Source organism: Macaca mulatta, chromosome 11 (assembly GCF_049350105.2).
Source record: "Macaca mulatta isolate MMU2019108-1 chromosome 11, T2T-MMU8v2.0, whole genome shotgun sequence".
Taxonomy (NCBI): Eukaryota; Metazoa; Chordata; class Mammalia; order Primates; family Cercopithecidae; genus Macaca; species Macaca mulatta.
Window position 1 is genome coordinate 83,877,974 of NC_133416.1, and position 27,142 is coordinate 83,905,115.

The following is a 27,142-nucleotide window of genomic DNA, read 5'->3' on the forward strand; positions in this document are numbered from 1 at the left end:
GACTTACTTTTCAGGCAAGGGTGAGCCTTGTCATAGCCAGAGACAAACTAATGTACATTTTGTTGATCTTCTTGATGACCTTTCCTTTCTATTTTTAGCTAAAGCAGCACATTGATTCAATATCTTTAGGCAAGACTCATGGTGATTCTCTGTTCTCATGAATGAAGGAAATGTTAAAAAAAAATACTACTTCTATGTGTCAATAAAAGTAAGTTGCCTCTTCTTTGCTTCCACTGTAGTCTTGAAAAATTTCTTTGAAGTGCCTATGTATAAACCAGGAATTTCACTATCATTTTTAGAGTCTTCTGAAGGCTAATGGATTTGGTAACACTCCCTTTTCTGTATGGCTTCCGAAAATATTGTTCGGCTATATGTGGTGGCTCACATCTGTAATCCCAGCATTTGGCAGGCCAAGGCAAGAGGATTGCTTGAGGCCAAGGGTTCAAGACCAGCCTGGGCAACATAGTGAGACCCTGCCTCTACAAAAATAAATTTGAAAAATAAATTTTTCGATTTGAAAAATGGAAATATAGTTTAAAGCAAGTCTGATCCCTGCAGAGCCCAGCTTTCTGAATTGATTTACTCAGAGAAGAGATTTGTTCATTTATTCTTTCAACAAATATTTACTGAGTAATTGTGATGAGATGAATTTTAGCGATACATCAGTGATCAAGACAAAACTGATTCCCTATTCTTCTGAGTTTGAGCCTGGAGGAAAGAGGATGAGGATGAGGCAGGGTGTAAGGGAAAGAAAATAGCATTAACTGAAAGGCCACCCTGTGCTAGCTACTGCATTGTCTGGGTATGATCCCATTTAAACCTCACAGAAACCCTGTGGGGGAGATATTTTTATAATTATCCACATTTTACAGATAAGAAGCTGGGACTTAGAGAAACATGCAACTTGTTCAAGACTGCAGAGTTTCAAAGTGGCAGAGCCAAAAATTCAACTCCGGTTTGCCTGAATCCAAACTGTATCTGTTTAAATACTACACCGAAATGTCTCTCTGTTCTCCCATTGTGAAAACAACTGGTAAAAGAAAGAAGGCTTTATTTTTCTTACTTGAAAATAAGATGTTTTCCTTATAGTTGAGTTTAAGCACTTTTTCTACACTTGTGGCAATACAATCGAATGTCTTTGGACGTAAATGCTACCTTTTCTCATGCATAGCAGGTGGATTGTCATCTTCAACTAAGCCAACCAGAGAGGCCTCTTGAAGCAAGATGGCCAAATACAGCCCTCCAGTGTTTCTCTCCCCCTACCCCCAACAGGAAAAGCAAACTGAACCACTATTCACACAAGAAACCACCTTCATAAGTACCAAAAATCAAATGCATGATTGTGGTTCCTGGTTTTAATATCTTATCAAGGAAAGAGGCACTGAAGAGGGTAGGAAAGCCAGTCTTGAATTGCCAACACCACTACTCCCTCATGCCTCAGGAGTGCTGCTCGGCAAAGAGAAATAGTCTGTGTGCTTAGGGGAGGGAGAGAAGAGTGAGTGTGGTACTTTGCATTGGAACTCAGTGCTGCCTATCGCAGCAGAAAGCAACACAGGGCAGAATTCAGCTGGTGCTCTGGAGGGAGTATTTAGAGCAGCCCTAGCCAGAGGAAATCATCCATCCCAGCAGTCAGAACTTGCTAGCCCCACCATTGCCTGGTAAAGTGCTCTAGGGTCCTTAGTAAACTTGAAAGGCAGTCTAAGCCATCAGGACTGCAATTCTTGAGCAAGTCCTGGTGCTGCGCTGGGCTTGAAGCCAGTGGACTTGAGGTGCATGCCACCTAGTGAGACATGAGTGGGGGCAGCCAAGGGAGTGCTTGCATTACTCCCCATCCCCCAATTCCAGGAAGCACAGCTCTCAGCTCTGGCAGACACTCCTTCTGCTTGAGGAAAAGAGAGAAGAGAGTAAAGAGGACTTTGTCTTGCAACTTGGATACCAGCTCAGCCACAGTAAAATAAAGCACCAAGAAGAGTCCCAAGGCCCTCATTCCAGGCCTTAGCTCCTGGACAACATGTTCAGACACACCCTGGGCCAGAAGGGAACCTGCTGCTCTGAAAGGAAAGATCCGGTCCTGGCAGAGTTCATCACCTGCTGAATAAAGAGCCCTTGGGCCTGAAATAAACAGCAGTAGCCAGGCAATGGTTGCCATAGGCCTCAGCCAAGACCCAGTCCCATGCTGGCTTCTGGTATGACCCAGCGCAGTCCCAGTGGTGGTGCCACAATGCTTGTGTCACTTCCCCCCTAAGTCCAGGTAGCTCAACACACATAGAGAGATTCCATTTGTTTGGGGGAAGGCAAGAAAAGAGAACAAAAGACTCTGACTGGTAATCCAGGGACTTTTCCCAGATATTACCCAGGACCACCAAAGCGGTACCCCTACGAGTCTGAAGAATCACAGTGTTACTGGGTTTGGTTGCCCCCTAATGCACACATGGCTGCAGTGGCCAAAGACTTAGATCACAGCACTCAATTCCCTTTGAATACCTGGAAAGCTTTCTCAAGAAGGATGGGTGCAAACAAGCCCAGACTGTGAAGATTAGAATAAATGTCTGACTCTCCAATGTCCAAACAGTGATGAACATCCACAAGCATCAAGAGTGTCCAAGGAAACATGACCTCACCAAACAAACTAAGTAAGGCATCAGTGACCAATTCTGGAATGACAGAGGTTGTGACCTTTCAGACGAAGAATTCAAAATAGCTGTTTTGAGTAAGTGCAACGAAATTCAAGATAACACAGAAGGAATTCAGAATCCTATCAGATAAATGTAATGAAAAGATTGAAATAATTTTTAAAAATCAAGCGAAATTTTGGAGCTGAAAAATTGAATTAACAAAGTGAAGAATGCATCAGTCCCTGAACAGCAGAATGGATCAAGCAGAAGAAAGAATTAGTGAGCTTGAAGACGGGCTATTGAAAATACACAGGGAGAGAAGAAAAAAATAAAAAAGAATGAATTTGCCCTCAACAGGGCAAATCTAAGAGTTATTGGCCTTAAAGAGGAGGTAGAGAGAGAGACTGGGGTAGAAAATTTATTCAAAGAGATAATAGAGAACTTTCCAAACCTAGAGAAAGATATCAATATTCAAGTACAAGAAGGTTATAGAACACCAAACAGATTTAACCCAAATAAGACTAACAGAAGACATTTAATAATCAAACTCTCAAAGGTCAAGGAGAAAGAAAGGATCCTAAAAGCATCTCACAAGAGAAAAGAAACAAATAACATATAAAGGAGCTTCAATGTATCTGGCAGCAGACTTCTCAGTGGAAATCCTGCAGGTCAGAAGAGAGTGGCATGACACATTTAAAGTGATGAAAAAAAAAATGTTATCCTAGAATAGTATATCTAGTGAACATATCCTTCAAACACGAAGGAGAACTAGACTTTCCCAGACAAACAAAAGCTGAGGAATTTCAGCAACACCACACCTGACCTACAAGAAATGCTAAAGGGAGTTCCTCATTCTGAAAGAAAAAGATGTTAATGAGCAATAAGAAATCACGAAGGAACAAAACTCACTGGTCCTAGTAAGTACACAAAATAACACAGAATATTATAACACTGTAATCGTGGTGTATAAACTACTCATATCTTGAGTAGAAAGACTACAGGATGAACCTATAAAAATAATAACTACAACTTTTTGAGACATAGACAACATAATAAGATATAAATAGAAACAACAAAAATTTAAAAAGCAGGGAAGGATGAAGTTAAAGTGTAGAGCTTTTATTAGTTTTCTCTTTGCTTGTTAGTTTGTTTTTGCAATCAGAGTTAACTTGTCACCAGTGTAAAATAAAGGGTTATAAGATGTCATTTGCAAGCCTCATGGTAACCTCAAATAAAAAGACCTACAACAGGCCAACGTGGAGTTGGCCTGTTTTCCTGCTGGAACCATGGAGGGTATCAAAGAGAAGAAGAAGGTTTCTGGTGTGTTAGAATCCCCTCAAAAAAAAAGTGAAGGAATTTTGCAGAGCTGAAGATAAAGCATCTGAGAAAGAAGTTTGCCCAAAAGATGCACTGAAAGGCAAGAAGGAAGCTCATCTACGAAAAAGCTAAGCACTCTCACAAGGAATATAGGCAAACGTACAGAATTGAGATTTGAATGGCTAGGATGACAAAAAAAAAAAAGCTAGCAACTTCTATTTCCTGCAGAGCCCAAATTGGCATTTGTCAGCAGGATTAGAGGTAGCAATGGTGTGAGCCCAAAGGTCTGAAAAGCATTGCAGCTTCTTCACCTTCTTCAGATTTTCAGTGGAAGCTTTGGTAAGCTCAACAAGGCTTCAATTAATATGCTGAGGATTGTAGGACCATATGTTACATGGGGGTACCCAAACCTGAAGTCAGTAAGTGAACAGTGAGGAAGTCAGTAGATGTCAGCAATCTACAAGTGTGGTTATGGCAAATTCAATAAGAAGTGAGCTGTCTTGACAGGTAACACTTTGATTGTTTGATATTTTGGTAACTATGGCATCATCTGCATGGCAAATCTGATTCATGAGATTGATACTATTGGAAAATGCTTGCAAGAAGCAAATAACTTTCTGTGGCCTTTCAAATCATACTCTCCATGAGCTAGAATTAAGAAGAAGACCACCCATTTTGTAGAAGGTGGAGATACTGGCCACAGAGAAGACCATATCGACAAGCTTATCAGAAAGATGAATTAAGGTGACTATCATGCTTATGTTTGTGATCTGATTAGTTAACAAATAGTGACTACTTTCACTTTGAAAAAAAAGACTACCACAGGTATACAAAAGATAAAAAGGAAGAAATTAAAGCATGCCACCAGAGAAAACCACTTTCACAGGAAGGAAGGAAGGAAGGAAGGAAGGAAGGAAGGAAGGAAGGAAGGAAGGAAGGAAGGAAGGAGGGAGGGAGGGAGGGAGGGAGGGAGGGAGGGAGGGAGGGAGGGAAAGAAGGGAGGAAGGAAGGAAGGAAGGAAGGAAGGAAGGAAGGAAGGAAGGAAGGGACCAGAAAGCAATAACAAAATGGCAGGAGTAAGTCCTTTCTTATCAATAATAAAGTTGACTATAAATGGATTAAATTATCCAATCAAAAGACATAGAGTGGCTAAATGGTTAAAAAAAAAAAAAAAGACCCAATGATCTGTTGCCTATAAGAAACACACTTTACCTGTTAAAACACACATAGACTGAAAATGAAGGAACAGAAAAAGATATTTCATGCCAGTGGAAACCAAAAAAAAGAGCAGGAGTAGCTACACTTATGTCAGACGAAATAGATTTCAATACTAAAACTATAAGAAGAGACAAAAAGGCTGGGCGCAGTGGCTCACACTTGTAATCCCAGCACTTTGGGAGGCCGAGGCAGGCAGATCACAAGGTCGGGAGATCGAGACCATCCTGGCTAACACAGTGAAACCCCGTCTCTACTAAAAAACAAAAAAAATGAGCTGGGCATGGTGGCGGGTGCCTGTAGTCCTAGCTAATCAGGAGGCTGTAGCAGGAGAATGGCATGAACCCAGGAGGCGGAGCTTGCAGTGAACCGAGATCGTGCCACTGCAGTCCAGTCTGGGCAACAGAGTGAGATTCTGTCTCAAAAAAAAAAAAAAAAAAAAAAAGAAGAGACAAAGAAGGTCACTATATAATGATAAAGGGGTCAATTCAGCAAGAGAATATACCCATTGTAAATATATATGTACTCAACACTGGAGCATCCAGATATATAAAGGAAATATTATGAAAGCTACAGAGAGAGATACATCCCAATACAATAATAGTTGGAGACTTCAACACCTTCCTTTCAGCATTGGGTAGATCATCTAGACAGAAAATCAACAAAGAAACATAGGACTTAATCAGCCCTATAGAACAAATGAACCTAATATATATTTACAGAACATTTCATCCAATGGATAGAGAATACACATTCTTCTCCTCAGCACATGGACCATTTTATTTCATTTTGACACAGGGTCTTGCTCTGCTGCCCAAGCTGGAGTGCAATGGCACAATCATAGCTCACTGCAGCCTCGATCTCCCAGGTTCAAGCCATCTTCCCACCTCAGCGTCCCAAGCAGCTGGGGCTACAGCTACATGCCACCATGTCCGTTATTTTATTTGTGTAGACATAGCATCTCACTTTGTTGCCTGGGCTGGTCTCAAACTCCTGGGCTCAAGTGACCTCCTGCCCCAGCTTCCCAAAGTGCTGGAATTGTAGACATGAGCCACCATGCCTGACTTGGACCATTCTTAAAGATAGATCATATGTTAGGCCAAAAAACAAGTCTTGAAACATTCAAAAAAACAAAAACAAAAAATCCCAGAGAGGCCTCTGATACATAGCTTGGATACTTATATATATACAAGATATAAGATACAAGATGTGTGTGTGTGTGTTTGTATAATTATCTATAAAACGAAAAAATTGACAACGTCTGAACTGGAGATTTCAGCAGATAAATGAAAACTAAAAAAAAAAAAAAAAAATCAAATGAAATGCTAGAAATAAAAAATATGATATAAAATAATTCATTCCATGGGCTTAACAGCCGCCTTGACACAATAATATCAAGGATTACTGATAGGCCAAAGAAAGGATTACTGAACTTGAAGACATTTGGGTCAATAGATAACAGACATTATCAAATTAAAACACAAAGAGGAAAAAAAGATTAAAATGAAGACTATAATATCCAAGACCTTTGGAACAATATTGATGCGCTCTAAAACATATAATTGGAGCCCAAGAAGGATAGATGAGGGAGTATAAGAATTTCCAATGATTTCTCAAAAATTTTGAAAGATATCAACTTACATCAAGAAGCTTAACCAACCACAGGCAAGACAAACATAAAGAAAACACATATGTATATTATAGTCAAACTATAACATCTTTAAAGTATAGAAAGAGGCTGGGTGTGACAGCTTACACCTGTAATCCCAGCACTTTGGGAGGCCAAGGCGGGTGGATCACCTGAGGTTAGGAGTTGGAGACCAGCCTGCCCAACACGGCGAAACCTCATCTCTACTGAAAATACAAAAATTAGCTGGGAGTGGTGGCATAGGCCTGTAGTCCCAGCCACTTGGGAGGGTGAGGCAGGAGAAATGCTTAAACCTGGTAAGTGGAGGTTGCAGTGAGCAGAGATCTTGCCACTTCAGTCCAGCCTGGGTGACAGAGTGAGACTCTGTCTCAAACATAAATAAATAAATAAATAAATAAATAAATAAATAAATAAATAATAAATAAATAAAGGGCAGAAAGAAAAAAAACGGTCAACCTAGAATACACCAAAATATCTCTTTACAAAGTAAAACAAGGTCGGGCATGGTGGCTCACACCTGTAATCCCAGCATTTTGGAAGGCTGAGGAGGGTGGATCACTTGAGGCCAGGAGTTGGAGACCAGCCTGGCAAACATGGTGAAACCCCATCTCTACTAAAATATGATAATTAGCCAGGCATGGTGGTGCACACCTGTGATCCCAGTTACTCGGGAGGTTGAGGCAGGAAAATCGCTTAAATTTGGGAGGCAATGGATGCAGTGAGCCAAGATTGCTCCACTGCACTCAAGCCTGGGCAACAGAGTGAGATCCTGTCTCAATAAATGAAATGAAATGAAATGAAATGAAATAAAATAAAAATATAAAACAAAATAAAATAAAGACATTTTCAAATAAAAAGTAAGATAATTTGTTGGCAATTGACTTAAACTACAAGCAATGCTAAAAGAAATTACTTGGTCTAAAGGGAAATCATATCAGATAAAAACCAGACCATCCATTTATATTTCATATATCCTTATATATTCATGTAATATAGATGAATAGATAGATAGATATAGAGAGAGGGAGAGAGCACAAGAGAATGAAAGAGAGTGAGATAGACTGACCGATAGACTTCTGGAATCTGCAAGAACTGGCAGAAAAATATTATAGAAAATAAGGTCCCATTTATAAGGGCAAGAAAAAAAAACACGAATTAGCCTAGCGTGGTGGCTCAAGCCTGTAATCCCAGCACTTTGGGAGGCCGAGACGGGCGGATCACGAGGTCAGGATATGAGACCATCCTGGCTAACACGGTGAAACCCCGTCTCTACTAAAAAATACAAAAAACTAGCCGGGCGAGGTGGCGGGCGCCTGTAGTCCCAGCTACTCGGGAGGCTGAGGCAGGAGAATGGCGTGAACCCGGGAGGCGGAGCTTGCAGTGAGCCGAGATCCGGCCACTGCACTCCAGCCTGGGTGAGAGAGCGAGACTCCGTCTCAAAAAAAAAGAAAAACAAAACAAAACACGAAGTAATTTACAGAATCCTCCTGAGAGTGGTATAAAGTCATTACAAATTCAATTTCGGTATTGGCAGGGGTTCCCCTACCCTGTAACACTGAGTTTCAGATATGATTGGCTCAAATTCTCATTCCCAGGCCGTGAATTTTTGTTCTATTCTCTGCGTGATTGTGTGTATTCCTTTATCTCAGCTTGACACAAGCTGGGTTATAACCCATGCTTTCTGTTCCCTTCTCCCTTCAGAAATTAACCTTGAATGAAAACACTGTACCAAGTAGCAGAAATTTTACTCATGATTTCAAATAACTGAAAATTAATTGTAGAACATTCTTGTTCTAAAAAGTCTCTTGTTCATCCCACCAAGGTTTTCTCACTGGCCACGTCACCAATGTGCCACGCATCCATCCACCATCACACAAGCTTCTCTTTTGGCCTTACCATCTTTCTGATTATTTTTTCTCTTCTGTTCTCATTTAAGAGATAAAGCAAACTTTTCTGATGTTCTCATACAAGCAACTTAGCCTCCCTTCTCATTGCTTTGGCTCCTGTGAACAGTTTCATCTTCCTCTCATAGTGGCTTCAGTGTGTAACTCCAGAGGATTTGTTTACATTGTAGTCCATGTAAATGGTGCACCAAGAGTTGTGCAGTGCACAGACTGAACAACACTGTGTGGAGGCCCTACCTCTACCTTATTAAGGTATTTTTCTAATCAAAGACTGTTTTGGTGCTAGCTATTATGTGAATAATCTCTCACTTATATTACATAAAAGATCTACAAAAACTTTTTGGGATATTGGAAAAGATTGAATGAGTGAAAAGTTGTAAAGCTATGCTGTACATTTGGACAGGAAGTCGAATATTATGAAGATGTCTGTTCTTTCCTAATTACTCCTGGATGTCATAAATTCTAATTAAGATATAAACAGGTTTTTCTATTTCTTTGGTTTATGACAACAATTTTATAATATATTTGAAAAAATGAATAGGAGAGATAGCAAAAATAAATCTTAAAAAAAGAGAACAAATATTTAACCCTATATGAGCACTAACACATCTGTTTGTTAGCTATATAGTTAGCTAATGAACCTGCTTCCTCTCTCTCTCTACCATCTATATATCTACCTACCTGCCTATCTATCTACTTTTTATCTATTTTTGTGGACACCTGAAGCATCTTTTTTTCTTTCCCTTCCTTCAGGAGAAGGGCATCATTGCCCCCACCATACATCCCATGTGGTTTTTGTGGAGCTGCCGATCATAAGACTTCACTCCCTGCCCTAAGAGTGGACATGCTATATAGGCTGCCCACTCCAAAGTAAACCATCCTTTTGATCATAACGATTGGTCCAGGGATAAGTACATAACAAGTCACTCTGAAAATTTTCCCTGGAAATCTTCAAAATGAACCTGAGAATATATACTCTCTTTTGGAGAAAATGACCGGGATGATATAAGCCCAAGCTGCTGGCAGATAGGTTTTCTATCAGTGGGGAAAGTCCATCTGTTATAGGAGAGAATGAAGTCAAGCAGAAGTAAGCTAAAATGAAAGGGTGAGAGAGAAAATCCTGGAGATATTGAATCCCAGCTTGAATTTCTGAAGCCCTAGAATCTTTTGGGTCTTTAAAGTTCTTTTCCCAATTCTTGAAGCTTCCCTAATACACTTTTAGTAATATAAACGTAGATCTATAGATATGGATATAACTAAAGGGAAAATTCTGTCTCCCTTCTGCTTTCCTCCTCCTGTTTATTACCAAAAGCAAGAAAGGAAGAGATACCATTCTGATTGACCAAGATCCCAGACAATGTTTTAGGATTCTGATTTACTATTGGATGGTTTCACTCTTATCTAATGGTAGTGATTATGGTGGTCATGATAATAGTGGTGATAAGAGTACTGGTAGTTGTTATAGTGGCAACAGCAGCAGCTCTGCTCCTGAGTGTGCCAGAAGGTGCTTAAATATCCTGAAATTTCTTTAGATATTAAAGTTTCTGGGCTTGAAGTGGGGCTCATGGCTCAGGAAAGAAGATGGTATAGAATTGGTAGGGAATAATATATTCTGAGCAGGCAAATGGCATGAGTTATTTTATGCAAACTCTCCAAAATTCTCCTCAACCAGGAATAATGGAATTCCCTCTCTTTGGAGGAAATCTAGATGCACCCCATCTTGACTTTGAGCTATGTGACTTCTACAGTTATGTATTTCTTTGGGTTATCCTACGTTAGCCAAGTATATAAGGTCCCCCAAGTGTACCGTACACTGAGACAGCTCAAGATTCCCATTCTTATTCTCCCTGGCATGGTTTTCTGCTATTCCCTCTGATTCATGTCACCTGAATATTTTATCCTCCCCCTTCATTTAGGGAGTTTGTGCAAGTCTCTAAGGAGTCTTTCTTCTGTCACTCATCTATTGATCCATCCATTTAACCAAATCTGTATTTATGAGAACCTACTATGTGACAATCACTGTGATAACTGTATCCCAGGAGCTTTTAGCTTGGTAGGAAGACTGACATGGGAACAAACAACTGCTATACCCAGTTATTTGCAGGGCCTTGATATGATTGGTCCAGAGATCCCTCCTCAGTATCTCAGCATTTCCAGCATCTTCTTTCCTGTGTTCTGTATCCAATACCCTTTTAGGTATGCAGCAGAGGACACTTAGTTTATTCTTCTAGTCATAGGCAAAATCTAGCAAGTAAAAGACATAAAAATATTTTACCTCCGAATACATTTCTTGACTGGGCATGGTGGCTGACACCTGTAATCCCAGCACTTTGGGAGGCTGAGGCAGGTGGATCACTTGAGATCAGGAGTTCGAAACCAGCCTGACCAGCATGGGCAAACCAAGTCTGGAAGAAATATTTTTGTGAAAATACAAAGATTAGCTGGTGTCATGGTGCATGCCTATAATTCCAGCTACTTGGGAGCATAAGGCAGGAAAATCACTTGAACCCAGGATGTAGCAGCTGCAGTGAGCCTAGATCATGCCACTGCACTCCAACCTGGGTGACAGAGTGAGACTCCGTCTCAAAAAAATATATATATATACACACACACACAGTCTCTCTCTCATATATTATATATACACTTATATATATTATATATATACATATATATAATATATATAACATATATAAATAATATTCTGTACCAATTATGGCTTTTTTTTTTTTTGAGGGTTGGAGGGACTGGTTCTTTATTTCAAAAAGACACTTGTCAATATTCAGTATCAAAACAGTTGCACTATTAATTTCTCTTTCTCCCAATTGGCCCCAAGGAGACCACATCAAAGTAGAGTAACATTTTAAGCCAATAAGCTGCAGGATGTACACCTAAACAGACCTCCTAGAAAGTGTGCCAGAAAATGGGGACTGGGTAGGGAAAGAAATTATAAAAGATCAACAAACTGCCAACCCACAGACTGCTGAGGCTGTCACAGCCGGATGGGGTGGCCAGGGTGCCACAAACCCAAAGAAGCAAAGTTTCAAGATAATATAAAATTTAAAAAGTTTTGTACATAAGCTATTCAAGATTTCTCCAGCACTGACATCAGAGATGGCACTTTTAGAGACAGCAACTTCAAACCCAGAAAAGGGTAATGAGATGAGTTTCACATGGCTAAATCAGTGGCAAAAACACAATCTTCTTTCTTTCTTTCTTTCTTTCTTTCTTTCTTTCTTTCTTTCTTTCTTTCTTTCTTCTCTCTCTCTCTCTCTCTCTCTCTCTCTCTCTCTCTCTCTCTCTCTCTCTCTCTCTCTCTGTCTTTCAAGGAGGCAGGAAAGCAATTAAGTGGTCACCTCAACATAAGGGGGCATGATCCATTCTGTTAAGCAGTTGGGAGGGGGTAGAGATGGGACAAAATTTTGGTCTCAGAGGTCTTACCATCTTAATTTGGTCACTTCTAATGAAAAAAAATAAAAATAGAAATAACATTATCCAAAGATATCTTAAAGCTGAGAACTTGAACAGCACAGTTTTTGTTTTTGTTGTTTGGCCAACTCCTCCTGGAATCACCTTTCTGGTTTAGCTAGTACTTTGTACAGAGCAATGAGGTTTCCCATAGTGGAGTCTCCCTGGGCTCTGTTTGGCTCTCAGTGAGGCAGGCCTATACCTTTTCCTCTCCTCTATGGAGAGGGGAATATGTACTAAGGTGAAAAGTCACCTTCCAAAAGTGAGAAAGGGATTCGATTGCTGCTTCAGGGCTGTGGAATTATTTTGAATGTTTTACAAATGTTTGCTACAAAGCAACGAAAAGGTAATTACAAAATGTGTAAATCACAACATGCGTTTTAAACACATTATGCATTGCGCTCACATTCCCTTAAATGTTGTTTCTGAAGGTGCTCAGCCTCTAGCCCAGCTGGAATGTCCGGAAAAAAGGCAGAGACAATTTGGCGAAAAAGACACAGGGAAGGAGGGGGCGGCGAAAGGAGAAAGCAGCCTTCCAGTTAAAGATCAGCCCTCAGTTAAAGGTCAGCTTCCGGCAAGCTGGCCTCAGGCGGAGTCTGGGTCAGAGGGAGGAGCAGCAGCAGGGTGGGACTGGGGCATTCAACATCTCATTCAGGTCAAGCAGAGTCTGGTCCAGCATCCTTTGTGTCCAGCATCCAAAGGTGCTCCTCTTTGGTGCATTTCAATTTATCTTCCAAGTCATCAATTGTCTTTTCCAGCTTGGCTACCGATCTCTCAGCAAACTCAGCACGGGTCTCTGCCTCCTTGAGTTTATCAGTAAGAATCTTGATCTCTTCCTCATATTTGTCTTCTTTTTGAGAGTACTTTTCTTCAACAGCACTCAGACACTTCAGGTTCTGGTCCATCAGTCTAATCTGCTCATCCATCTCTCGGCAACGGGACTCTGCCAGCTCAGCTTGTTCCTCTGTGCGTTCCAAGTCTCCTTCAATGATCACCAACTTACGAGCCACCTCTTCATACTTCCTATCTGCCTCTTCTGCAATGTGCTTAGCTTCTTTGAGTTGGATTTCCTGGAGTTTCATCTTTTCTTCATCTTTTAAGGCCCGGTTTTCAATAACCTTCATACATCTCTCACTCTCATCAACAGCTTTTTCCACTTCTTCCAGTTTTTGTAGGGCTGTGGCCAGGCGCTCCTGAGCACAGTCCAGATCCTCTTCAACCAGCTGGATCCTATGGTTCAAGGAGGCCACCTCAGCCTCAGCCTGTTCCCGGGCCCGCCTTTCTCCCTCAACTTCTCGTTGGAGGCGCTCAGCTCGCTCCTCTGCATCATCTGCCTGCTGCTGCAGAACCTGGATCTTGAGCTTCACTGCCTCGATGGTGGTGATCCCAGCCATGGTGCCCACCCAGCTTCTGCTAGCGCTCCGGTTCCTGCCTCCTCTGCTCGGCGTTGCAGCCTCCTCTCACCCTTACTTCCCCCGATTATGGCTTGGTACCATCTTCTTTCCTGAGTCATGAGCTCCACTTCAACCTCAGAAGACTTTAATACCTAAAGAAACTTCAGGATGTCTAAGCATCTTCTGGCACATATATATATACACATATATACATGTATATATATACACACATATATATGTATATATATACACACACACACATATATTTTGACATATTTTGAGATGGCTGTTCAGAGGGCCAACAAACAGAAGTAGTTAAGCTGTCTTCTGCAGGGCAGATTTGTATCTGTAGAGAATCTGCATTGATGCAGCCGGGCCTTCCCTTGTTCAGATCTAGGAAAGATTAATGGAGAGTCTGACATCTTTAAAAGTTTGGAAGAAATATTTAGCATCATTTACCCTCTCTGAGGGCTGTTACCTGTGAGGTTTCATCTACGTAGCAAGACCACCTTTGCTGGCCAACCCTCCTCTTCTCTCCCTCCCATGACCTGTCTAGCCACCATAACCTGGTTTGTCACCATAGCCTGTTTTTGGTCATGCTCTGAGCCCCCCATTCTTTCTGTAACCTCAAGATGATATATAAGCTTCTGCACCCCATTGAGGATTGGGAATAATCACTCTGTGTTTCTCCACCGTGTGTATGTTAATACATTTGTATGCCTTTTCTCCAATTAATCTGCCTTTTGTGAGTCAAGTTTTAGTGAAATTTCAGGAGGGTAAAGGGGAAATTTTTCCTTGGCCCCTGTACAACTTATACACCCCTTATTTCCCTGCTTCCAGTGCAGGGGAAGTATGGCTGCCCCCACTATAACACGTAATGTTTTCCTCTGTAGACACAGCATACATAGTATCAAGACCCCTGTCCATTACTCCAAATAACCCAGCTTTCTGTAGGGCAGAGACAGGAAGTGAGGGAAATTCCATAGCCCTGGCCCTGCAAAATAGCTTCTACTGTCCTTTCAAAGATGGCAATAGGAGAATATATGGACTTGGAGACAAGGTATAGAAGCAGCTTCTCTGTTGGCTTTTAAAAATATATTTCTGGCTGGGTTCGGTGGCTCACGCCTGTAATCCCAGTACTGTGAGAGGCCAAGGCAGGTTGATCGCTTCAGCTCAGGAGTTCGAGACCAGCCTGGACAACATGGCAAAACTCCGTCTCTACTAAAAGTACAAAAAAAAGAAAAAAAATAGCTGGGCATGGTGCCGCATGCCTGTAGTCCCAGCTACTGGGGAGGCTGAGGTGGGAGGACTGCTTGAGCCCAGTAGGAGAGAGAGGTTTCAGTGAGCCGAGATTGTGCTACTAGTTGTACTTCCCCTGCACTGGAAGCAGGGAAATAAGGGGTGTATAAGTTGTACAGGGGCCAAGGAAAAACTTTCCCTTTACCCTCCTGAAATTTCACTAAAATCTGCCTGGGTGACAGAGTGAGTTCTTGTCTCAAGAAAAAAAAAAAAAATACACACACACACACACATATATAATCACATACAATAAACTTTATCTCATAATATAAAACTGAGTTTAGTAGTTCATTTATATTACTACTTGCATTATCTATATAGATTAAAAAGTTACCAACCTTTACATTTCACTCTTTTTTTTGAGACAGGATCTCATTCTATCACCCAGGGGGGAGTGCAGCGGTATGATCTTGGCTCACTACAGCCTCAACTTCCTGGGCTGAAGCAATCCTTCCACCTCAACCTCTCGAGTAGCTGGGACTACAGGCATGCGCCTCCATACCCAACTAATTTACTTTTGTTTTTTTTTTGAGATGGAGTCTTGATCTGTTGCCCAGGCTGGAGTGCAGTGGCGTGATCTTGGCTCACTGCAAGCTCTGTCTCCCCGGTTCAGGTCATTCTCCTGCCTCAGCCTCCCAAGTAGCTGGAACTATAGGCGCCCACCACCACGCCTGGCTAATTTTTTGTATTTTTAGTAGAGACGGGGTTTCACCACGTTAGCCAGGATGGTCTTGATCACCTGACCTCGTGATCCACCCGCCTTGGCCTCCCAAAGTGCTGGGATTACAGGCGTGAGCCACCGCGCCCGGCCCTAAAATTTTTTGTAGAGACAAGGTCTCCCTATGTAGCCCAGCTACCCTTGAACTCCTGGGCTCAAGCTAACCTCCCGCCTCAGCCTCCTAAAGTTCTGGGATTACAGGCATAAGCCACCATGCCTGGCCTAAATTTCACTTTTCTAGACTTTTATCTGTGCTACTTTTGTACCTCAATTCATTGTCATCTTAAAATACCACCCAGAGTGAATGTAAAGTTTAATTATCAGTTAATTTTACAGTAGAGTTTAATTGTATTTTAGATTGTTTTACAGATTATGTAGTAATGCAAAATTGTGACTGAATTAAAAATATTTTATTATAAAAGTAGTGTATGTTTGTATAAACAGAAATAGTTGAGAAAAAAAGAAATTGTCCTGATTTTTTTTCTTCTCATTTAAATTCCAATGGCAGGAGTCACAACAATTTCGTATGTATCATTACAGCTGTTTCCGCATGTACAATATTTCCCCACAAATGAACTTATGGTACACACACACAATCTTATAACTAGCATTCTCTACTTAACAATCTATCAATGCCATGTAGATATTTCACAGTATGATACACTGTAATATATTTCATTGTCTCTGGACTACAATTAAAATGATTTTAGGTTTTCACTATTACAAATCCTGCGACAATAAATAACTTTGTAATATATGTTTTTACATGCTTATGTGATATATCTGTACGGTAAATTTCTAGAAATGGAATTGCTGGGTCAAAGAGCAGATGTATTTGAAATTTGGATAAATACTATGAAAATGCCATCCAAAAAGCTTGTGCCAACCTGTGCTCTTACCAGCAGCATGTGTCGGAGAGTGTCTGTTTTTAATCTTTGCCAATCTGGCAGTAAAATATGACATAACATTGTTATTTTAATATGGATTTATTTAATAAAAAATGTGATCTAGCACCTTATCAGATATTTATTAACCATTTTTTTTTCTGAACTGTATTCTTTTTGTGGCTGGATTTTTTTGTACTGCAGGTAATTTCCAAGAAAGAATATATGTAATTTTGAATTTGACATTACAATGCCTGTATTTTTTTTTTTTTTTTTTTGAGATGGAGTTTTGCTGTGTCACCAGGCTGTAGTGCAGTGCCACGATCTCGGCTCACTGCAACCTCTGCCTCCCAGGTTCAAGTGATTCTCCTGCCTCAGCCTCCCGAGTAGCTGGGATTACAGGAGCATGCCACCACGCCTGGCTAAGTTTTGTATTTTTAGCAGAGATGGGGTTTCACCATGTTAGTCAGGCTGGTCTCGAACTCCTGACCTCATGATCCGCTCGTCTTGACCTCCCAAAGTACTGGGATTATAAGTGTGAGCCACCACACCTGGCCTTTTTTTTTTTTTTTTTTTTTTTGAGACGGAGTCTCGCTCTGTCGCCCAGGCTGGAGTACAGTGGACGGATCTCAGCTCACTGCAAGCTCTGCCTCCCGGGTTTACACCATTCTCCTGCCTCAGCCTCCCGAGTAGCTGGGACTACAGGCGGCTGCCACCTCGCCTAGCTAGTTTTTTGTATTTTTTAGTAGAGACGGGGTTTCACCGTGTTAGCCAGGATGGTCTCGATCTCCTGACCTCATGATCCACCCGTCTCGGCCTCCCAAAGTGCTGGGATTACAGGCTTAAGCCACCGTGCCCAGCCACCTGGCCTTTTTTTTTTTTGAGACAGAGTCTGGCTCTGTTGCTGAGGCTGGAGTGCAGTGGTGCGATCTCGGCTCACTGCAACCTCTGTCTCCCGGGTTCAAGCGATTCTCCTGCTTCAGCCTCCCGAGTAGTGGGATTACAGGCCCCTGCCACCATGCCCAGCTAATTTTTGTATTTTTAGTGGAGATGGGGTTCCACCATGTTGGCCAGGATGGTCTCAAACTCCTGACCTCAAGTGATCCACCCACCCCAGCCTCCCAAAGTGCTGGGATTACAGGTGTGAGCCACTGCACTCAGCTAATGCCTGAAATTTTTAAAGACAGCAGTTAAATTTAGAACTAGATTGTTGCCAAGTTCAAAATATAATGAAATAGTGATTTTTGATATGAGAAAAGATATTCAGTTCATCTGGGTCCCCATAGAGCCTCCCCTTTTCCACAATGCAAAGTGGCCGTCTGCTTGCATCTGCATTTTCACTCTTAAAACCCAGAATTAGAGTTTCAGAGATTGGCATCCTCTTTAAACTCACATTATCTTTCTTTTGTTAATTTATTTTATTTTATTTTTCCATAAGTTATTAGGGTACAGGTGGTATTTGGTTACATGAGTAAGTTCTTTAGTGGTGATTTGTGAGATTATGGGGTACCCATCACCCAAGCAGTATACATTGCACCATATTTGAGTCTTTTATCTCTAGTCTCCCTCCCACTCTTCCCCCCAAGGCCCCAAAGTCCATTGTATCATTCTTATGCCTTTGCATCCTCATAGCTTATATCCCCCACATATCAGTGAGAACTTATAGTGTTTGGTTTTCCATTCCTGAGTTACATCACTTAGAATAATAGTCTCCAATCTCATCTAGGTCACTGCAAATGCTGTTAATTCATTCCTTTTTATGGCTGCATAGTATTCCATTGCATATATATACCACAGTTTCTTTCTGTTTTTTGTTTGTTTGTTTGTTTGTTTGTTTTGAGACTGAATCTCGCACTGTTGTCTGGGCTGGAGTGCAGTGTGCAGTGGTGAGATCTCAGCTCACGGCAACCTCCACCTCCCAGGTTCAAGAGATTCTCCTGCCTCAGCCTCCCAAGTGGCTGGGATTACAGGTGCCCACCACCACCGTGCCAGCTAATTTTTTTCTTTTTTTTTTTTTTGTATTTTTAGTGGAGACAGGATTTCACCATGTTGACCAGGCTGGTCTTGAACTCCTGACCTCGTGATCCACCCACCTCAGTCTCCCAAAGTGCTGGAATTATAGGTGTGAACCACCACACCTGGCCATACCTGTCTTTGCCCATTCAGTATGATATTGGCTGTGGGTTTGTCAAAAATAGCTCTTATTATTTTGAGATACATTCCATCAATATCGAATTTATTGAGAGTTTTTAGCATGAAGGGCTGTTGAATTTTGTCAAAGGCCTTTTCTGCATCTATTGAGATAATCATGTGGTTTTTGTCTTTGGTTCTGTTTATATTCTGGATTACATTTATTGATTTGCGCATGTTGAACCAGCGTTGCATCCCAGGGATGAAGCCCACTTGATCATGGTGGATAAGCTTTTTGATGTGCTGCTGGATTTGGTTTGCCAGTATTTTATTGAGGATTTTTGCATCGATGTTCATCAGGGATATTGGTATAAAATTCTCTTTTTTTGTTGTATCTCTGTCAGGCTTTGGTATCAGGATGATGTTGGCCTCCTAAAATGAGTTAGGGAGGATTCCCTCTTTTTCTATTGATTGGAATAGTTTCAGAAGGAACGGTACCAACTCCTCCTTGTACCTCTGGTAGAATTTGGCTGTGAATCTGTCTGGTCCTGGACTTTTTTTGGTTGGTAGGCTATTAATTATTGCTTCAATTTCAGAGCCTACTATTGGTCTATTCAGGGATTCAACTTCTTCCTGGTTTAGTCTTGGGAGAGTGTAAGTGTTCAGGAAATTATCCATTTCTTCTAGGTTTTCTAGCTTATTTGCGTAGAGGCGTTTATAGTATTCTCTGATGGTAGTTTGTGTTTCTGTGTGGTCGGTGGTGATATCCCCTTTATCACTTTTTATTGTGTCTATTTGATTCTTCTCTCTTTTCTTCTTTATTAGTCTTGCTAGCAGTCTATCAATTTTGTTGATCTTTTCAAAAAAACAGCTCCTGGATTCATTGATTTTTTTGGAGGGTTTTTTGTGTCTCTATCTCCTTCAGTTCTGCTCTGATCTTAGTTATTTCTTGCCTTCTGCTAGCTTTTGAATGTGTTTGCTCTTGCGTCTCTAGTTCTTTTAATTGTGATGTTAGGGTGTCAATTTTAGATCTTTCCTGCTTTCTCTTGTGGGCATTTAGTGCCATAAATTTCCCTCTACACACTGCTTTAAATGTGTCCCAGAGATTCTGGTATGTTGTGTCTTTGTTCTCATTGGTTTCAAAGAACATCTTTATTTCTGTGTTCATTTCGTTATGTACCCAGTAGTCATTCAGGAGCAGGTTGTTCAGTTTCCGTGTAGTTGAGCAGTTTTGATTGAGTTTCTTAGTCCTGAGTTCTAGTTTGATTGCATTGTGGTCTGTGAGACAGTTTGTTATAATTTCTGTTCTTGTACATTTGTTGAGGAGTGCTTTACTTCCAACTATGTGGTCAATTTTGGAATAAGTGCGATGTGGTGCTGAGAAGAATGTATATTCTGTTGATTTGGGGTGGAGAGTTCTGTAGATGTCTATTAGGTCCACTTGGTGCAGAGTTGAGTTCAATTCCTGGATATCCTTATTAACTTTCTGTCTCATTGATCTGTCTAATGTTGACAGTGGGGTGTTAAAGTCTCCCATTATTATTGTATGGGAGTCTAAGTCTCTTTGTAAGTCTCTAAGGACTTGCTTTATGAATCTGGGTGCTCCTGTACTGGGTGCATATATATTTAGGATAGTTAGCTCTTCCTGATGAATTGATTCTTTTACCATTATGTAATGGCCTTCTTTGTCTCTTTTGATCTTTGTTGGTTTAAAGTCTGTTTTATCAGAGACTAGTATTGCAACCCCTGCTTTTTTTTTGTTTTCCATTTGCTTGGTAGATCTTCCTCCATCCCTTTATTTTGAGCCTATGTGTGTCTCTGCATGTGAGATGGGTCTCCTGAATACAGCAAACTGATGAGTCTTGACTCTTTATCCAATTTGCCAGTCTGTGTCTTTTAATTGGACCATTTAGTCCATTTACATTTAAGGTTAATATTGTTATGTGTGAACTTCATCCTATCATTATGATATTAGCTGGTTATTTTGCTTGTTGGTTGATGCAGTTTCTTCCTAGCATCGATGGAGTTTACATTTTGACATGTTTTTGCAATGGCTGGTATCTGTTGTTCCTTTCCATGTTTAGTGCTTCCTTCAGGATCTATTGTATGGCAGGCCTGGTGGTGACAAAATCTCTAAGCATTTGCTTGTTTGTAAAGGATTTTATTTCTCCTTCACTTATGAAACTTAGTTTGGCTGGATATGAAATTCTGGGTTGAAAATTCTTTTCTACAAGAATGTTGAATATTGGCTGCCACTCTCTTCTGACTTGGAGAGTTTCTGCTGAGAGATCTGCTGTTAGTCTGATGGGCTTCCCTTTGTGGGTAACCCGACCTTTCTCTCTGGCTGCCCTTAACATTTTTTCCTTCATTTCAACTTTAGTGAATCTGACAATTTTATGTCTTGGAGTTGCTCTTCTCAAGGAGTATCTTGGTGGCATTTTCTGTATTTCCTGAATTTGAATGTTGGCCTGCCTTACCAGGTTGGGGAAGTTCTCCTGGATGATATCCTGCAGAATGTTTTCCAACTTGGTTCCATTTTCCCCATCACTTTCAGGCACACCTATCAGACTTAGATTTGGTCTTTTCACATAATCCCATATTTCTTGGAGGCTTTGTTCATTTCTTTTTACTCTTTTTTCTCTACACTTCTCTTCTCGCTTCATTTCATTCATTTGATCTTCAATCGCTGATACTCTTTCTTCCAGTTGATGGAGTCAGTTACTGAAGCTTGTGCATTTGTCATGTAGTAGCCTGCCTACAGAGGCAGGCCGGCCTCCTTGAGCTGTGGTGGGCTCTACCCAATTCGAGCTTCATGGAGGCTTTGTTTACCTACTTAAGCCTCAGCAATGGTGGGTGCCCCTCCCTGAGCCTCACTGCTGCCTTGCAGTTAGATCTCAGACTGCTGTGCTAGCAATGAGGGAGGCTCTGTGGGTGTGGGACCCTCTGGGCCAGGTGTGGGATATAACCTCCTGGTGTGCCGTTTGCTAAGACCCTTGGTAAAGCCTGGTATTAGGGTGGGAGTTACCTGATTTTCCAGGTGTTGTGTGTCTCAATTTCCTTTTGCTAAGAAAAGGAATTCCCTTCCCCCTTGCGCTTCCCAGGTGAGGTGATGCCTTGCCCTGCTTCAGCTCTCACTGGTCGGGCTGCACCCGCGGACCAGCGCCAAGTGTCCGACACGCCCCAGTGAGATGAACCTGGTACCTCAGTTGAAAATGCAGAAATCACCCATCTTCTATGTCCCTCATATTGGGAATTGAAGGCTGGAGCTGTTCCTATTCGGCCATCTTGGGTGTGCCCCTCGGTACCATTGGTTTTATTGTGCTCTTTGTTGCCTATGTACTTTGGTTTTTTGTTTGTTTGTTTTTGCTTTTTAACTTGTATTTTTGTTTTATAGGTCCTGTGTGATTTATGCTTTAAAGAAGTTATGTTTTGATGTGTTTCCAGGATTTGCTTCAAGATTTAGAGCTACTTTTAGCAGTTCTTGTAGTGGTGATTTGGTCATGGCGAATTCTCTCAGCATTTGTTTGTGTGAAAATGACTGTATCTTTCCTTCATATATGATGTTTAGTTTCACTGGATACAAAATTCTTGGCTGATATTTGTTTTGTTTGAGGAGGCTGAAGATAGGTCCCCAGTGCCTTCTAGCTTGTAGGGTTTCTGCTGAGAAATCTGCTGTTAATCTGATAGGTGTTCCTTCATAAGTTACTTGGTGCTTCTGTCTCACAGCTCTTGAGATTCTTTCCTTCTTCCTAACTTTGGATAACCTGATGACAATGTACCTAGGTGAAGACCTTTTTGTGATGAATTTCCCAGGTGTTCTTTGTGCTTCTTATATTTGGTTTTCTAGGTTTCTTGCAAGGCCAGGGAAGTTTTCCTTGATTATTTTCCCAAATATGTTTTTCAGTCTTTTAGAATTCTCTTCTTCTTCAGAGGAAGAATAATACACTAATTATTCTTAGGTTTGGTCATTTAACATAATCCCAGACTTTTGGAATGCTTTGTTCATATTTTTTTATTAGTTTTTCTTTGTCTTTGTTGGATTGGGTTAATTTGAAGACCTCATCTTTGAGCTCTGAATTTTTTTCTTCTACTTGTTCAATTCTATCGCTGAGACTTTCCAGGGAATTTTGCATTTTTAAAACTGTGTCCAAGGTTTCCTGAATTTTTTATTGTTTGTCCTTTAAGCTATCTATTTCCATGAATATTCCTCCCTTCCCTTCTTGTATCATGCTTTGGATTTCCTTGCATTGGGCTTTGCCTTTCTCTGGTCCCTCCCTGATTAGCTTAATAACTAACTCCCTGAATTCTTTCTCAGGTAAATCAGGGGTTTCTTCTTGGTTTGGATCCATTGCTGGTGAACTAGTGTAGTTTTTGGGGGGTGGTGAAGAGCCTTGTTTTGTCATATTATGAGGATTGTTTTTCTGGTTCCTTCTCATTTGGGTAGCCTCTGTCAGAGGGAAGGTCTAGGGCTGAAGACTGCTGTTCAGATGTTTTTGTTCCACGGGGTGTTCCCTTGTTGTAGTTCTCTCCCCCTTTTCCTGTGGATGTGGCTTCCTGTGAGCCAAACTGCAGTGATTGTTGTCTCTCTTCTAGGTCTAGCCACTTAGTGAGTCTACCCAGCCACAGGCTGGTACTGGGGTTGTCTGCACAGAGTCCTGTGATGTGAACTGTCTATGGGTCTCTCAGCCACAGATACAGCACCTGTTCCAGTGGAGGAGGCGGAGGGTGCAATGTGCAATGGACTCTGTGAAAGTCCTTAGGTTTGGTGGTTTAATATTCTATTTTAGTGCTGACTGGCCTCCTGCCAGGTGGTGGTGTTTTCCAGAAACCATCAGCTGCAGTAGTGTGGAGAGGGATGGGCGGTGGGCGGGGCCCTAGAACTCCCAAGATTATGTGCCCTTTGTCTTCCACTACCAGGGTGGATAGGGAAGGACCATCAGGGTAGGGTTAGGTGTGTCTGAGCGCAGCCTCTCCTTGGGCAGGTCTTGCTGCTGCTGCTGCTATGGGGGGTGGGGGTGATATTTCCAGGTCACTGGAGTTGTGTACCTAGGAGGATTATGGTTGCCTCTGCTGAGTCATGCAGGTCGTCAGGAAAATGGGGGAAAGTCGGCAGTCATAGGCTTCACCCAGCTCTCCCACATAAATTGAAGGGCTGGTCTCACTCCCATTGTGCCTGCCTCAACGACCCCAAGTCTGTTTCCAGGCAGAGGGCAAGACGGGCTTGAAAATTTGCCCGAGGCTATATGCCTCCCAGCTGTGAAAGAAAAGGGCTCTAGTTCTTCCTCAGCCTGTGAAGTCTGCACACTGAATTCTCACCCTCCCCCTAGTTCTGGCCAGGAGGCTTCTCACCCTGTTCAAATTGTTACAAAGTTCAGCTAGAGTTTTCCTTCTCCCTGTGGAGTTTTACCCCTGCTCCTCTGGCCACCCTCCTGTTGGATCCCTGTGGTGCCAGGCAGGAATAGTTTGCCTGGGGACCCAGCAAGCTCCCAGGGCCTTTCTGCTGCTTCCTCTATGTCTGTTTTTTGCTCAGCTCTCTAACTTGACTCTGCTCTAGGTGAAGTCAGAAACTTCTCTCAGAAATAGACCTTTAGCTTCTCCAGTGGGGTGTGTGTTCAGGAGAGGAGGGTCTGGCTTTTCCACTTCTGCAGTTGTGGCACTCACAGTATTTGGGGTGTCTCCCGGGTCCTGCAGGAGTAGTCTGCTTCCTTCAGAGGGTCTGTAGGTGCTCTCAGGATTGCTGGTCTGTTCTTGCAGTTGATCTGCAGTTAAAATTCACAATGCAAGCCTCTGCATACTATATAGTCCTGCCTCCCGTCCACCATGATGCCCTGAATCCCCTCACATCATCTTTCAAAAACAGTACAATAATATGGTTTTTTGTAGCTTTAAATCTCAAAAATATAAAAAACAGAGGATGGGTTCGCTCAATGCCAACAATATGGAAAGCATCTTTTCAGAGGTTATGTAAGAACATAAGGGGTAAGAAACAAAATGATTATGCCATGTGTAAAACTAGAAAGCTGGGATTGGCCCAGATCTCAGGGGCAGCTGTGAAAAAAAACAAAAGATGCTAGTCAAATGCAAAGAGAAAATCACTAGTTCTGGGAAGACTTTAAGTACAGGAATGTCACACAAAAATTAAGCAAAAGACCTATTTACCTTTGTTAAAATTCAAGGTAAATAGATCTCCAACATGCAGAAGATCCTGAGTATAACAAACCAACTGTTAGTTTTTGTATGCTTGGTGGTGGTGGTGGTTTTAGTTGCAAGTGTGGGGGTCAAAGGAGTGCTCACCTTGGCCCTCTGAAGTTTTATTGAAAAACCAAATCGCAAAAGACATTAATGGGAGAAAAGGCATACAAATTTATTTAGCATGTATGTATGAGAGTCTTCAGACCCAAAGGCACAGGAGAAATTGTTCATTTTTATGCTTAAGTTCACCGGACTATGGACAGCCACACAGAAATACAAGTGGATAAAAAAGGTACGATCTAATGCTAACAACCGAGTTGGGAAAACCCAACAAGGCCTGTCTGTCTAGATTCTTCCTGGCCTCACTGTGTTGCACTCCTTCCCTCTGGGTATAGGGCAGGACCCTCTCTGGAATGGAGGTCTTATGACCTACAGTTAAACAAGTAGGTCAGAGAATTTCTCTATGGCCAGTTTTTACTCAGAAAAGGAGAGGAGGAAGTTAGAATAATATTTTTAGGTTTAATGGCTAGCTTTAGGGGAAAACGGTTCTGGTTTGTATGACTGCCTTGGGGAAGAGAGATTCTCACTTTTATGGTGAGCCTCAGGGAAGAATGAGACGGACAGACCAGAGGGGAGAAAAGGTCAGAGAAAAAACTTGGACTTCTGACGTCTTCATTTGGAGATGTTGCTGTTTGAGCCCCAATATAAGTTCTGGCTAAAAAAAAATTCACCAGTTTACATAAAGGGAAGCTGAGAGATTAATAATTCTCAAGTATCAATGAGACCAATGCTGACTCTTCAGGGCTTACTTTCCACATGCTCTCACATGCTTTTCTGAGTGTGGGCTTCCTTCTCAGGAAAGCTCTCCCTACCTGGTAGAAGAGGGGGCACTGGCAATATGTATATGAATAAGACTTAATCTGTATTCTTGTTTTCATTTAATAAAAATAAAGTCCATTTCTAGAGAATTCTATCTCTATTTCCTTTACTTAGACAACTATTCCTATTTCTTTTTTTTTTTTTTTTGGCCTATTTTCATTCTCTTTCCACATGTGACCATTGTAGTAAATTCCAGAGTATACAGAATTTTTTACCTTTTCACTTTATGTGATTTTATTTGCACTCACCCAATAATATAATCTTTGTATTTTTATATAGCTGCCTAATTGCCCGTTGATTCAACCTACATTTTTAAAGCACACTTTTCATTTAGAAATTCTGTGTTAGCTTATGGTGAAAGAGCTCAAATCCTAAACAGGATATCCTGCATTATCATCACAGGAAAAGGAAGTGCTAGGTCATCTAGAAACCTGCCCTTGGTTTGCTTCAGAGCGCTTCTCTGTTGACTTCTAGAACATTTACTGATAACCTACTATATGACATTAGGTACTGTGCTAGGTGCTTGATAGATACGTGGATAGATAGATTCATATATATGTATATACCCATATATCTAAATAAATACGTATATATCCATTTCTTTTGCCTAAAATTTAAAATTTACATCTTGACATAATTTCAGATATGTCAACCAAAAGCCCACCATGATGCCTGAACAGAAAGAAGAGTTTTATTAGTGATACCAGTTTGCAGACTGAGAAAGGACAGTCTTTGGTGTATACCGAAGGTGCTCTCTTCAAAGAGTGAAAAGGCAGGTTGGTTTTATGCCTCACAGGATCTGTATTACACAATAGAGTCACACATGTTCAGCAGGTTTAGGGGAAAAGCTATACATATTTATGAGGGGAGTTGAGTCTCGTATAATGGGCAAACGTGTGTAACATATATCTCATGTTCACTTTGGGGAGGGGTTTTAGCATTAGAATTAGGCGGAATTGGCTCTTTACATCAAAAGGTAAACTATAGAACACAAAGACACTTTGTACGCAGTCTCTATAAACTGGCTGAAGCTGGCTTAAGGTCTGCAGTTGCTTATTAGGAAAGGATGTTTGTAAGGCAGATTCTCTGTCCAATCAGCATTGCAGTGGTCTGGGTGGCAAATTAGAGTTAGGAGGGGTCTGACAATTTTCCTGGTAGCTCCTATTATTAGGGAGTTTAGCAAGAGTGAAGGGTTTTTTTTTTTTTTTTTTTTTTTTTTTTGGTAGCCATGGGGCTTTAGGAAGTTGCCATGCCAGCCAAGCTCTGAACCCTCAACCTGTAGGTAACTTTTGTTTCCTTAACCTTAGGGTCTATCTTAGTTGATAAAGGGGCATCTATTTTGGTCGGTCAGATCACAGATCTTTGTTGCAGTAACCATACAAAAAATGCCACATGTCTTTTACATTCTCAGATTCCTCAAACATTAACATTTTATTATCATTTTCTCTTTGAGCATTTCAGACACGATGCTCCATCATTTTT

At 41.3% G+C, this 27,142-nt stretch overlaps 1 protein-coding gene and 1 pseudogene across 13 annotated transcripts in view; both read right to left on the minus strand.

Annotated features, from left to right (window-relative positions):
- The window catches only part of LOC114671063 (uncharacterized), a 64,362-nt gene that overhangs the window by 25,049 nt on the left and 12,171 nt on the right, over positions 1-27,142 (minus strand). For 5 of the 13 annotated variants that reach the window (XR_013401246.1, XR_013401244.1, XR_013401241.1 and 2 more), the window contains 2 exons: positions 24,251-24,348; positions 10,975-11,104 (listed from right to left, as the gene is read on the minus strand). Coding sequence is in view for 3 of the 13 variants with exons in the window: in XM_077954740.1 (XP_077810866.1) it covers positions 10,975-11,001 (27 nt within the window). In the remaining 10 variants the exon portion in view is untranslated. Of the gene's footprint in view, positions 1-10,789; positions 10,944-10,974; positions 11,105-15,195; positions 15,327-24,250; positions 24,349-27,142 lie in introns of those variants that run through there. The other 8 variants (XR_013401249.1, XR_013401247.1, XR_013401243.1 and 5 more) reach the window with 4 other exon arrangements.
- On the minus strand, positions 12,230-13,626 carry LOC693895 (uncharacterized; annotated as a pseudogene).